The sequence below is a fragment of the Podarcis melisellensis genome, assembly GCF_964234715.1.
Source record: "Podarcis melisellensis genome assembly, chromosome: 12".
NCBI lineage: Eukaryota > Metazoa > Chordata > Lepidosauria > Squamata > Lacertidae > Podarcis > Podarcis melisellensis.
The window spans coordinates 9,213,267-9,227,897 of record NC_138544.1 but is presented as its reverse complement, the minus strand read 5'-3'; the positions used below and the strand labels follow the sequence as shown (position 1 = coordinate 9,227,897).

Sequence of the window (14,631 nt, the reverse complement as noted above, 5' to 3'; positions counted from 1 at the left end):
CTTGCTGCAGCTCTTTTCCTAGTCATCCACATCACACTAAACTATAGTTTAAAACAGGCTTCCAGATACTTTGGACTACAGCTCCCATCTGCCCTGGTCAGCATGGTCAAGAATGATGGAGTTGAGCCCAAAACATATGGAGGGTGCCAAGATGAGGAATCCTGATTTAGAGTGGTGGCCAAACAGGACCTCTGTGTCTCTAAAAGGGATAGGTGAGTTAGAGTAACATTGGTGTATTAACAATTACTTTAAATTGGAAATGCTTTAGTTTCCATCGTAATAAACTGTTTACCTGACACATTTCAAGCTTGCAGATAAATGTTGGTGTGGATTTTTATTATTATTATTATTATTATTGCAATGCAAGATTCAGATTATTTTGCATGCATCTCAGGAAAGCTTAAAGAAAATAATGTCCTATCACTCAGAGGAGGGTGGACATTTAGCTGGCAATGGCTATAGAAATTTTTCAATGCTGCGTTTTTACTCTAAAAATCCAGTAAACAAAGCTGGCTTCTGTGGGGGGGGGAAAGAAGGAAAAGAAATGAGTGGGTGATTGAATCCAATTTTCTTAATACCTTTCATTATTTATAATGCGTGAAATGTTATATCAATTTCATCGGAACAAACAAAATGAATAAAATGAGGGGGTTTGACTTTAAATGTATTTGTTTTGAGAATGCAGTGGGTGAGAAATTTAGACTGAGTTTGTTTCCTAATGGTTTGATATTTGGACATTTTAAAATCATAACAAGCGGTGGTTCCTGTGAAGATTTATGGAAAAATCTGTTCTGGTTATTTGATTCCAGATGACGGCTTACAACGTTAGTGGTTGCTTAAACATGAACACTGTGGCCACTGAGCTTTCCCCCAAATAAGTGCTTTCCTCTTATGATTATTATTACTGACACTCTACCCACTAGACCACACTGACTATATCACACACACAGAGAGAGAGAGAGAGAGAGAGAGAGAGAGTTATCTAAAATGACTTGGATATCTCCACTAGTGTTTTCTTTTAGAGTTCTTTCACAGTATGAAAATTCCTTCCTCTGTGGGATCTGTACTTTGTCACAAATGTGAGTCAAAACTAAGGTAGGGAGCGGATGGCACTGTGGCCGAAACCACTGAGCCCCTTGGGCTTGCCGATCAGAAGGTCAGCAGATTGAATCCACGTGATGGGGTGAGCTCCCATTGTTCTGTCCAGCTCCTGCCAACCTGACAGTTTGAAAGCATACCAACATGAGTAGATAAATAGGTACCACTACAGCGGGAAGGTAAATGGTGTTTCCATGCACCAGAAGCGGTTTAGCCATTCTGTCCCTCAGACCCAGAAAACTGTACTGCAGCAAATGTTGGCTCCCTCTGCCTGAAGCGAGATGATTGCCACACCCCATACTCAGGTTTGACCGGACTTAACTGTCCAGGGGTCCTTTGCCTTTACCTTCTTTACCAAGGTAGGGAAAGTTGATGGCAGGCTAGTGTGATGGCTTGGTGTAAGCATGGTGTTCTGCTGTCTGAATTCAGTCCTCTGCAAAGTTGGAAATAGAGTCCTCCCTTGTTTTCTGAAGCATAGGTTGCCTTGCTTACTTGCACATTGTTGAAACAGCACAGCAGGAGGAAGCAAAGCCACATCTTTATTCATTGCCTGCCAATAATTCTGCTTGATCGCAGCTTTATCATTCCAAGATTGGTAAGCGACTCACTAGAACCCCACGTTTTATTTTGTTAATAATTTTAAAAGGGAAATTTCCGCCTGGGGCACATACCGGTAAGTTCAAAGTGTGGCTGATGTGCGTCGCAGAGGAAAGGAAACCAGAAGAAAAATGGACAGGAAATATTATGAGCTTTCAAAACTTGATGATTTTTCTAGGATGGCGAGTCACGGGATTTATTTATCTATTTTTAATAGCAACCTCGGTAATAACACTTATTTATTTATTTAAAGCTTTTCCAGCCCATCTCATTCCATGCTGCAGACAGCTTAACAACCAAAACTGAAATCAAAACATTCCCTATTAAGGACAGCAAGTTAGAAAAGGAGAACGAGAACCAGAAGCAAATGTAATTCCCATCTTCACCGATTTCAGCTTCCGTTTGACCAAAGATCACGCATCCCCTGCTGAATGCATGATCAGAAGTGTGTTTTGCAAAAATCTCCCCTACAAAGCCATTCTGCAGGCCCAGAGCCTCTACCAATAAAGGCCTGCTCCTTGCTGGAGCTCAGTTCATACAGCTCTCAAAATGATGGAACAGACAGCCAAGACACCCAGTGCGGAATCTTAATCAGTGTGGGAGAATGTATGAGAAGAGGCTGTCCTGAAGTGAATCAGGTACAGTGGTACCCCGGGTTACATACTGTCAGAGCTGCCCAAGGTCCCAGCTCACAGAGGACCAACGCCAGTTCTTGTTATATACAAAAGTCTTTATTAAGGTTCAGTTTCGATTCCAAAGCCGCGGCGCGCAGCTCTACGTCTCAACCCTAGACCGCTGAAGCTCCGTCTGAATCTCCTCCCCCCAGACACCAGTTCAAGACCCTAGCCTTGCTCCACCTCCTCCTTTGCTCCTTTCTCCTCTGGGTCCTTCTGCCCGCTGGGGTGTTGCCCTTTCTGGGCTCTTCTGATGCTGATGCTGACGAGTCCCCGGATTCTTCCCCCTGCCTCCGGCGTGCTTTAGGACCTGGCTCCCAGTCTGCGCTCCCGGCTGTCCCGCGCGCCTGTGCATTTGAATTTGGCGCGCGCGCCCAGCCGGTAACCTTCCTTCTGACCGTTACACTGCTCCTTTCACTGCTTCCTCCTTCGAGGGGGCTAACTGGATCTGACTTCCCCTCTATTCCCTCACTCAGCAACAGGGGCGTGGTCAGCCCTGACTCATCTTCTCTTTCCCCTGGAGTGGAAACCGGTCCTGACACCTGGGACTCTTCCCCCCCCCCCACTACGCTCTGGTGGGGAACCTGGTCCCGATCTCCAGCTGCTGCTTTGGGAGTCACCGCTGGTTCCTTGCTTCTGGTGCCTCCCTCCCGGGAACCCCCTTGCTCTGGCTATCGGTGCCCCCTTCTGGGAATCTTCCGAATCACTGGACAGACTCATGGAATCTCTTGCCCCACTGTCATCCTCACCTACGCTGCCCTCGGATTGTTCCCCTTCGCTCTCCGCTTCCTCCTTCCCCTGTGCCTCCGCTCCTGAACCCCTGACACATACGCTTCAGGTTACATACGCTTCCGGTTACAAACTCCGCTAACACAGAAAGAGTGCTTCAGGTTAAGAACTTTGCTTCAGGATGAGAACAGAAATTGTGCTCCGGCGGCACAGCAGCAGCAGGAGACCCCATTAGCTAAAGTGGTGCTTTGGGTTAAGAACAGTTTCAGGTTAAGTACGGACCTCCGGAACGAATTAAGAACTTAACCTGAGTTACCACTGTACTAGGCTGTGGAGGCTTAAAGATTATACCAAGGACCTCATTGCAACCCTTCCCCACTCCAGTAAGCTGCAGTAATGCAGGTGTCGAGAGAATGGCTCCACTGATCTGCCCCACCTTAATCATCATCATCATCATCACTTTTAATTTGTGTAAAGGTAAAGAGACCCCTGACCATTAGGTCCAGTCGTGGCCGACTCTGGGGTTGCGGCGCTCATCTCACTTTATTGGCCGAGGGAGCCGGCGTACAGCTTTTGGGTCATGTGGCCAGCATGACTAAGCCACTTCTGGTGAACCACAGCAGCGCACAGAAACGCTGTTTAGCTTTTCGCCGGAGTGGTACCTATTTATCTACTTGCACTTTGACATGCTTTTGAACTGCTAGGTTGGCAGGAGCAGGGACCGAGCAACGGGAGCTCACCCCATAGCGGGGATTCGAACCGCCGACCTTCTGATCGGTAAGTCCTAGACTCTGTGCTTTAACCCACAGCGCCACCCACGTCCCTTTAATTTGCATACCGCCTTTCTATCTTACAATACTCAAGGCGGTTTACAAGCTGAAGAAACAAAGAATGTACACCTTATTTAATACAATACAGAAATGTGATAATAAAACAGCTTTAAAATAAGCAATCTACATCAATTAAAAGTAACATTCAACAATTATTAGAATAGTATAGAATAATAATATCAGCATATAAAAATTTAACAGAAACCCACTCTTAACAATTACAATAAATAATTTCAAAACTACAATCAATAAAACAATGGCAAGCCACAGTGCATAAAATGTTGTTGTTGTTGTTGTTTAGTCGTTTAGTCGTGTCCGACTCTTCGTGACCCCATGGACCAGAGAACGCCAGGCACCTCTGTCCTCCACTGCCTCCCGCAGTTTCATCAGACTCATGCTGGTAACCTCGAAAACATTATCCAACCATCTCGTCCTCTGTCGCCCCCTTCTCCTTGTGCCCTCCATCTTTCCCAACCTCAGGGTCTTCTCCAGGGAGTCTTCTCTTCTCATGAGGTGGCCAAAGTACTGGAGCCTCAGCTTCACAATCTGTCCTTCCAGTGAGCACTCAGGGTTGATTTCCTTCAGTATGGAGAGGTTTGATCTTCTTGCAGTCCATGGGACTCTCAAGAGTCTCCTCCAGCACCATAATTCAAAAGCATCAATTCTTCGGCGATCGGCCTTCTTTATGGTCCAGCTCTCACTTCCATACATCACTACTGGAGTGCATAAAATAATACAATACAAATTGAGAAGCAGAGACTGGAGGGTGGGGCAGGGCAGGTGGAAGAAGGCCTTGCCTGATGGAGTCTTTCCCCTCACCTTAACAGCAATTACTGGAGATGAAAGTACCTCATCCAGATATGCTTGAAGTTACTCTGACAGTGCAGTCTTTGAAACTTCACCGTGTACTATGTCAGGATTAACAGTTCGCCATTTTAAAAAATTGGCGGATGCTCTTAGCATTCTGCCAGGGGATCGAGGGCCAGGGTAGATCACTGCAGCCAGTTTGCTAGGATCATCTAATGCTTTCAAGTAGGATTTCTCTGTGTTCAATCCCCCCCCCCATGATTATTCCTTTCAAATCAAACCCATGAACGGGAATGCCCCCAAATGTGTATAACCCTGCTCTGTCACTACAAACAAAATCATTGCTTACACCTGATCCCAGAAGCTTTGCTTGCCTCAAATCAAGCTTGACATTTCATCAGATTTCAAGGAAAGAAACAACAATCTGACTTTTAGAAGACACTCGAAGGCAGCTCTGTTTAGGATAGTTTTTAATGTTCAATGTTTTATTGTATTTTTAATATTTTGTTGGGAGCCACCTATAATAATAATAATAATAATAATAATAATAATAATAATAATAATAATAATAATAATAATTTATTATTTATACCCCACCCATCTGGCTGGGCTTCCCCAGCCACTCTGGGCCATTTCCAAAAAAAATATTAAAATACTGTAATACATTTCAAACATTAAAAGCTTCCCTAAACAGGGCTGCCTTCAGATGTCTTCTAAAACTCTGGTAGTTGCTGTTCTCTTTAACATCTGGTGGGCGGGCGTTCCACAGGGTGGGCGCCACTACCGAGAAGGCCCTCTGCCTGGTTCCCTGTAGCTTTGCTTCTCGCAATGAGGGAACCGCCAGAAGGCCCTCGGTGCTGGACCTCAGTGTCCGAGTAGAACAATGGGGGTGCAGACACTCCTTCAGGTATACTGGACCGAGGCCGTTTAGGGCTTTAAAGGTCAGCACCAATACTTTGAATTGTGCTCGGAAACGTACTGGGAGCCAATGTAGGTCTTTCAAGACTGGTGTTATATTGTCTCGGCGGCTGCTCCCAGTCACGAGTCCGGCTGCCGCGTTCTGGATTAGTTGTAGTTTCCGGGTCACCTTCAAAGGTAGCCCCACGTAGAGCGCATTGCAGTAGTCCAAGCGGGAGATAACCAGAGCATGCACCACTCTGGCGAGGCAGTCTGCAGGCAGATAGAATGGCGGGGTAGAAATAATAAAGTATTATTATGATTATTATTGCAAGGAATTTTTTTAAAGCCACTAGAGGATCTGCTGTAGTCCAATAAACCAATATAGTGGTACTTCTTTGGATACTATTCATCGTAAGTTTCAGGCAAACGAAACTGTATCAAAAGCAACATCCAGCTGGTGTCCTAATACTTTGAAGAAACTACCTTTTCTGCCTGTAAGAAAAGGAGTTAATTCATTAAACCACTGCACCCTTCAGTTGAATTCTTTTTCAGTAACCATTTACTTAAGTGTCAGAAACTACTCACTTGGGGAGAGACCCAAAGTAGTTAGTGGAAGCTGCCTTATACCCAGTCAAACCAATGGTTCATCTAGCTCAATATTGACTGACAGCAACTTTCCAGATAGAGAGCTTTGAAGCAGAGCCCGTGGTTTGCGTGCTCAACATCCCAGGTTAACAGTCCCTGGCATATGCAGATTAAAGGGATCCTGGGCTGCTAGAGATGTGTGGAAGACCCAGGGAAAGACTCTACCATTAGGCAGACTGTGGTAGCCAATTTAGGCTGCCAGGAAGAGGCAGCACAATATTTACTTTACTGTTGTGATTTCAATCCCATGGAGAGGCAGTTGTGGGGTTTTACTGTCTTTTTTTTTAAAAAAAAAAATATTTATTAAGGTTTTAAAGGTTACAAAAAAGTAAAAACATCATATTAAACAACATTAAAAACAACACATCATAATCATAAAAAGGAAAGGAAAAGAAAATACGAAAACAGAAAAATAAAATCCATTAAAAAAATAACACATCGAATCTTCCCATAACTTTTCTTTCGTTAGCTTGTTTCCTTGACCTCCTCACACATCCCTTTTTTGTATTCTAGTTCGGTTAACTATTTCAGCAAATCCTTTCCATCTTTTCCAATTTTTGTCCTGTAGTTTATCTTAATATAATATAACTTTACTTTCCCTCGTTTCACCAATTAACAGTCTATTTTTTCTTAATCCTTTATAACATTTCTGCTAAAACCACATAAGTTCATTCCAACATCTTTCTAACATTCATTAATTTTACAATGTTTCTGTCTTTAAATTTCTTCCAATCTTTAAATTTCTTCCAATCTTCTTCCACTGACTCTTCTCCCTGGTTTCAGGATCCGAAACTGGGGTTTTACTGTCTTAGCCTTTCTTCTTCTTTCATTCAAGACTTGCTTCTCTACCTTGATATGGGAACTGCCTCAAGCAGCAAAATGTTTTGCGCTGCCCCTGGCGGTCACTTTCTGCCAGACTCCCCAGAGAGCCCATGCCAGCTAGAGTAGATAATATTGGACTAGGAGGACAATCAGCCTGACCCACTGTAAGGGAGCTTCCTAGGTCCCTCCCTGACTAGGTGTTCACCTTGGATCCAGCTGCTCGGTTATCTCTGCACAGAGGAAATATTTGCACATTTCTCCCTTTCAGACAAACCCAAGGCTGGCATACGGAAATGCATGTACCCCAAGGTTTTCAGTTGCACCATGGGTAGATTGATGTACTCTTGAGTCCAGAGACAGCTTTCGCTGATCAGGCGATTGCCAGAGCAGGCGGAGGCAAAGGAGACCTTCTACGCTAGGCATGTATTTCCTGCTGGAAAAGTGCTCTAAGCACATCACTTCTTGAAAAGAACTCATAAGAGAAAGAGGGGAAAACCCAACACTAATTAGCAATGGGTCAGTTTTTAGAAGTGCAGTGGTTTGGTGTGTCCTGCAGACGGGCTTTCTTGACCAAGGGTCATTGCTACATAAAAGGGCATGAGAACTGTAGTCCAAAATAGCTGAAGGGCACCGGTTGGCAAAGGCTGGCCTAAAGTAATGGGAAGGATTACTCTGATAGAAGCTATTGCCAATATTAATCCATAGTCCATTTGCCCTGGTCCTCCTTTTGTGCCCAGACACAACCTAGCCTTTCTGTACATTCGGGCAAATGGCTTCTGTGGAATTAATTAGCAAATCATGTTATGTCTGAAACTGAGCTTATAGCATTAAATTAGTTTCTCGGGGCCTATTGCTGAGCCAGCAAGAGGGTTGTTATTTAGAAAAACAAGCACTTAGTTGTACTGCTTAGTTTCGCTCCCTGGTAGAAGAAGAAGAATGTTTACCATTTAATTAACCTCATGTGGCATGGTGGGAATGGATGGCAAATCAATAATGAATGTCATTACAGTCACCTTGTGCAACTGCAATTCTGGTTTTCAAACGAGGGGGAATGATAATGAGTCTTGATTTCTGCAGGAGCACTTTCAGTGGTAGGCAGGTGATTAGTTATGAAGCTCAGCGCTCCCACTGGAGGAATGAAGAAAGCTGGCTGCAAAACTCTCTGAGAAGACGAATGTGTTATGTATGTTTCTTTTGTTTGTTTTAATGAATGTGTTATGTATGTTTCTTTTGTTTGTTTTAATGTATGATGTTGCAAAATGAATTAAAACCAATAAACACACACAAAAAAAGAGAAGACGAGCCAAGGGACTGGAAACACAAGATGGAGGACACTGTTTATTGCCTTGTCATGTTATTTATTTTCATCTCAAAAATCCTTAAATTAAGAACTCAATGGTGCTTGTGTGTTTAGGAAGGGAGTTAATGGGGTGTGTGATGCAGTAAACAGCAATTTTGCATGTGACCAAAAGTCCCTAGGAATATGTCTCTTCCCGTACTTGTGAACACATGTGACACAGGAAGTTGTCTTAACTCAGTAAGACCATTGGTCCTTCTCTTACTCAGGATTGTCCACACTGCCTGGCAGCAGATCTCCAAGGTTTCAGTCAAGAGTCTCTCCTAGGAATCAAACCTGGGACCTTCCGCATGCACAGCAGTGCTCTACTACTGAACTATGGCCTTTCCCCTGTGACTTCAGAGGTGGCCATCATTACCCGCTTGATGTCATCTTGTCATGGAGAAGCATGACAAAATGGTGCAGGTTCTATTTCTGGCTATGTGTGGCATCTCCCACAATAGACAAAAAACCCAAAGAGCAAAATCCAACAAGAAAATCATCCCATTGAAAAGAATGGGAACTGCACAAGAGGAGACGACTCCCATGGATTTCACTAAAACTTGCACAGGGAACATTGGAGTGTGTCATTTAAATCATAGTAACCATTTCTAAATAGGCACATATGCAATGCATTGTTGGGGCAATGCAAAGCTGCTCATCAGTCTGGATTGCATTCAAATTCCAGTAACTGGAATTACTTTCATTGTATGCAACTAAGGTCGCAAGAATTGCATGTCATTAGGAATCTGATCATACTGTGAGCTTTGCTATTTGAACAATGTTTTGTCGCATTGCAGCTCCAGAAACTGAAACGATCGCTGTCTTTCAAGACCAAAAGTTTACGGAGTAAAAGTGCAGACAACTTTTTCCAGCGGACAAACAGTGACATGAAGTTGCAAGTAGATTTGCTATCAGAAATCAGCCCCAGAACTGGCCAGCTCTCAACCTCTGAAAGTCAGACATCTACTCCCACCATAGTCCAACACCAACAGGAAAGCAACAAGACTCATGTTTTCCAGGAGCACATATTCAAAAAACCTACGTTTTGTGACATCTGCAACCACATGATTGTAGGTAAGAATGGTTTTGCTTCTTCCCAAGCACCTAATGTACAATGGTATTTTCCAGCATGTGATAAAGAAAACTTGGGCTGATTATTTGAATCTTTTAAAATGTGCATGCAAGACCTCTAAGCTAAATTTTGTCCAAAGGATCCATTTCCTTTTATGTATTTATCATGATAGAAGGGTTTGCTGTCCCTTGAGAATTCTAGAGCTCTGAGTCTTATAAGTGTGCAGAATAATATAAATAGGAATCTAATAACTATGTAAGCTTTTCATTATAATATCACATCTGAGGCTTGAGCAGCAAATGCTATCGGTCTGAAATTATTGCAAGCCTTTGGACCCAATCAAGCAGTTTGCACCAATTAAGATGTCACTTGAAAGCTTAGGCCTGTAGACAATATTTATGCAGTTTAATTTTCAGAAACATTCATGAAATTTAGAAATGAAATTTCTCAGATGCCTGGCTAGCCCACCCTTCTGTGACATCAGAGCATCCTAGTCTAATAAGAGGTGTGTTATTTATTTATTATGTATTTTACTTGCTAGACATCTCATAAACAAGTTCTTGAGCCATAGGCATGGTGGTTATGATATCTTTGCTGTACAGATCAGCTGTTCGCCACTGGACGATTCTAATAGTTTCATACCCTAGTGGTTAAGATTTTGCGACAAGATGCCATAAAATATATTGTATTAATCTCCCCCTCACTGACATGGGAGTCCATTGGACTAGATAATGCATCTGATCACTCAAAACCTCATTGGCCAACTCATCACTCATTGGCCAACTGTGACAAAGTAGAACCACTGTGGTCTTGCAAGGTGGGTGAGGAGCTGCATGAGACGTTGCGTGGAGGTCATAATTGTATAGAGAAGGGGAATTATATAGGAATCATTATGTCATCTGTGCACTGTGGTGTTTCTGCATGTTAGCCAGAGCTAACCAAACATTTCTCCTGATAAACCTAATGATCTACAAATTCTGAAAATGTATTTCTATGGTCCTAGAACCTAAAGATTGTTAGAAGCCATGCTTCTATAGGAAAAGAATAGTATATCATATGGGAAAGATTCATAGAGTTGTAATGATGTTGAAAGAAATGGAATCCAAGAAGTGGTATCTGGCAGGAAGCTGGAAGAGGAACGATAAATATACTCTTGAAGATAACTGATACAAGGTTTCATCAGCAGATACTTCCTTCAGCATATTTTGGAAGTTCTCACACTGATAGGATTCATGTAAACAAATAAGTCTGTTTTCTGTACCGGTTAGGCAAAGATTGTTCCCCGATATGGTCTCACTGAATGGTCTTTTACCCTAACTAGGGAGGCAAAACTTTGCCCACTTATGATTGGTCTGCCAGCGGTAATGTGGAAATCCCAAAGTGCCAACCATCTTATGCAGCACTTATTTCACCAAGCTGTTCGTCAGGTGCTTTTCAAGTTGAGCAAATTAATATCAAGGGAATTCCGATCTTGGAGAGCATTTTGTAGACTTTCGAGAAACAGGAGCTACATGTCCCCCCACACACCCCCATCCCCAAATATATACTGGGAAATTTGTACTTTTAACATATTTTCTGTATATTTAAGTTAATTTCAGGACCGTGGAAGCGCATTTGAGAGGAGAGTTTGAAATTTACAAAGATAAGAGGGCATACTTTCCCCCTATCCAAGTTTGAATAAAACATGTATAAAACATATTCTGAATTGAAGTGTGCAGTTTAAAAACTTGCAAGAGCTTTGCAAGACAAGGATATTTTTCTTGGTATTCTTTTCAGCCAAGATTCAGTGAATATCCAGAATATCCTTCTTACTCTTACCAATGTATAAATTTAGCTGGTGTCTTTCTGACTGCCGTTGGATCATTCCAACAGTTGTTGGATAAACTGAATGGCAACCATGAGGCCTGGGGACAGAGGAGAGGGTGCGACAAAATGCAGTGCTTTGATTAGTGCACTCTAAAAAACCTTCAACCCCCCGGACCTTTACATACATGTGTCTGGAGGCGTATTCAGCCCTTTCAAAATAAAACGCATGCACAAATATTATGGAAACTGGGGAAGATGAGGTGGAACAATAATGTTTTTGCAGAACCACCCCCAGCAAGCAGACAAACAGTAAAGTTGCACCAGTGGAGGCGAATGCTGGATATTTTACAATAAAGCACTTAAAAGGCTGCAAGTTAACTTCAATACGAAGATATAGGGCTGAATCTGGAGGCCACAGAAAGAGATGTATTACACACATGTACAACCATGATGCTTGTGTAATTGTGTTTGTGCATGCCAACAAAACATTCTAGATCCCTGAATCAATTCCGCAAGTGCTTATATTTCAAAAAGAGTGAAAGCTTTTTTGTTCTGGATTCTGCACAAGCTGTGTTTATTTAGGAATAAATTCTGGGTCTTCGTGCTATTAAATTCTCCATGCAAAATAGGGTATCAACATATCACCTGACCCTGCAGATGTTTTTGGATTCCAACTTTTAGAATCCCCACCCAGCATGGCTAATGGCCAGAGATGATGAGAATTCCCCTTGAACATCTGGAGGGCCCTCCATACGTCATGTACTGAGAAATATAATTGTGTGAAAAATGCAGTAGTGTAAACCTACCCTTTGCTTCAGAAAAAACTAAGGGTTTTCTTGGTTTTTCACCAGATATGTCCTTGCTGTCTAACCTACCCTAATAAGAGGCAGATACAATGAGAATGCTGTATTTAATATTTCCTGTACAAGATGTTGAGACCCTTGTTATGTACGGATTCAGGATACCACTGAGGCCTACAGATTATGCATGATGGTGACATTCCATGAAGCCGGGAAATATTCTAATTCCTCAGGCTGTTAGAATAGCTCGGTTAACAATAAGTATTCAGATTCTGGTAGTCAGCTGTGTTGGTCCAGTAGCACCTTAGAGTAGCACCTTAGAGACCAACTAAGTTTGTTCTTGGTATAAACCTTTGTCTGCATGCACACTTCTTCAGATACACATATATTTTGAACAAGTACAGTGGTACCTCGGGTTAAATACTTAATTCGTTCCGGAGGTCCGTTCTTAACCTGAAACTGTTCTTAACCTGAAGCACCACTTTAGCTAATGGGGCCTCCTGCTGCCGCCGCACCGCTGGAGCACGATTTCTGTTCTCATCCTGAAGCAAAGTTCTTAACCTGAAGCACTCTTTCTGGGTTAGCGGAGTCTGTAACCTGAAGTGTATGCAACCTGAGGTACCACTGTATTCAGTTTTTGCAAAGGGAAAAATTGAGAATCAGAGTATTTGCGGATGCAAAGCAGGTTCCAAAGCCCTGAATTTTTATGACCACTTGAGTCTTTTTCTCTTTTTTTCGCTGAAACTAGTTCTGATTTATTATGTGATTCATTTGTCGGCTAATAATATAGAATTTGCAAGGAATGTAAAAGAGCAATGCTAATGATCATTCCCAACCACCCAGCCTGCCCTGTCCAACATTAGATCCAGTCTGGTTTGGTTTAGTTTAGTCATATTTTTCCATTCACCCTTGAGATAACATGTTAATGTATTTTCAGGGTGGTGAGGTAGGCAGGAGTCGAGATTCTGCAGGAAGATACAATTTAAGAGCCAGTCTGGGCTGAAACTGCAATGCCAGCACATCAAAACATCAGGCTGTTACTTTGATGTGCTTCAGCCCCTTTTCTTTCCTTCTTTTTCTGCAGTGTTTTCATGTACAGACAGTTTTCCGCTGAAGAAAACAAGTGCTGAAAAAAAATATCCTTTTTTTAAAAAACAAAAAAAAACCCCATGCTATTCCTGAAGTCCATTTCCTGTAGTGACTCGAATGGAAAAAATCTTCACTTTCCACACATTCTTTGCATACTGCGCCTCATCATTTGTGTCAAATCCCTGAAAACATTCCCTCCAATTTATTGTTAGGTTTTGGTGCACATCCGTCTACTCAAAACTGGTTAGAGCAGCAGGATCAGGAAGGAACTCAAAAGCAAAATTGCATAATATATCTTGTCGCTTCGCTGAATGTTCTCTTGACACCCCCTAGCTGGAAGAGCAATCATTCACTTTACATTTTGCAATGTAATCAATTGCAATTTCATTTCACTTTTATGCAATATAAATTAGATCTCCCTCCCCTCAAAATACAACCATCATTGAAAACTATCAGAGATGCATAAACCATTTTTTTCATGAAGACTGCAGGAGCCCTTAAGTATGAATATTTATCTGTTTTGAACTTGAACTCTATTCCTAATCCTTCTTCCCCTGCATTAACTGTTTCATGGGTGACCACACAGGCATCCTTGCACACAATCACAGGGCGCCACTGAAGTTTGAGAGCCCAGACTTGCTGTGTGTGGGAATGTAGCACCCTGCTTGTGGTTAATGCTTAGCTGGAATGAAATATTCAACGCAGTAATAGAGAAATTAAAATAATAATTTATTTGTCAGACAAATAAATGATAGGCACAGTGGTATATGGTTACCAAAGCTCTGCCCAAGCTCCAGCCCTGATGGCCAGCACTTATATTTCCTCAACCCAGCCCCCTTGCTCCTCCTTTGGCTGCCTCTGTCCAATCAGCCTGGTTGAAATTCCTATTGGCTGTTTGCTAGAACCAATCATAAAAGATACACCCATTTCCTATTACCTTTTATGGGAGACAAAGAGCTATATTTCCTTCTATCTATAAATGGCAAACAAGTAGACATATATCTTACATTTGCCTCAACAAGGCACCTTAATTACCAGATCACCTTTTGCCCTTGTTGCCCCTCCATTCCAAAATAGATGGCTAAAACAGATGCTCATTCTGTCTTACATTTTGTCTTAAAACAGAGATCTTGGGTTCACATTCTCACACACCATCAATGAAATAAGAATCTAACATAAGAATCTAACATTTCTTACTTTCTATATCCTTTGCATAATTATATTTAAGCCAACAAATCTTATACATTAACATAGATCCTTTTCAAAGTAAAACCTCTTCAATTTACACCCCCCTTTCCTGGCCAGCTGCTTTTCCCATTAGCTCTTGCCCTTTAATCTTGGGAAAATGTGGCTAAAGCCTCTAATGGGAGGCACATGGTATTATATTTTGTTAAACAATAAATGCTACTATTTACCAACTCTT

The 14,631-nt window shown here is 42.2% G+C and overlaps 1 protein-coding gene across 1 annotated transcript in view; it reads left to right on the top strand.

Moving 5' to 3' along the window:
* STAC (SH3 and cysteine rich domain) overlaps positions 1 to 14,631 on the top strand; it is an 82,848-nt gene that overhangs the window by 28,954 nt on the left and 39,263 nt on the right. The window contains exon 2 of the mRNA XM_081931139.1: positions 9,239 to 9,515. Coding sequence (XP_081787265.1) covers positions 9,239 to 9,515 — 277 coding nt within the window. The remainder of the gene's footprint in view (positions 1 to 9,238; positions 9,516 to 14,631) is intronic.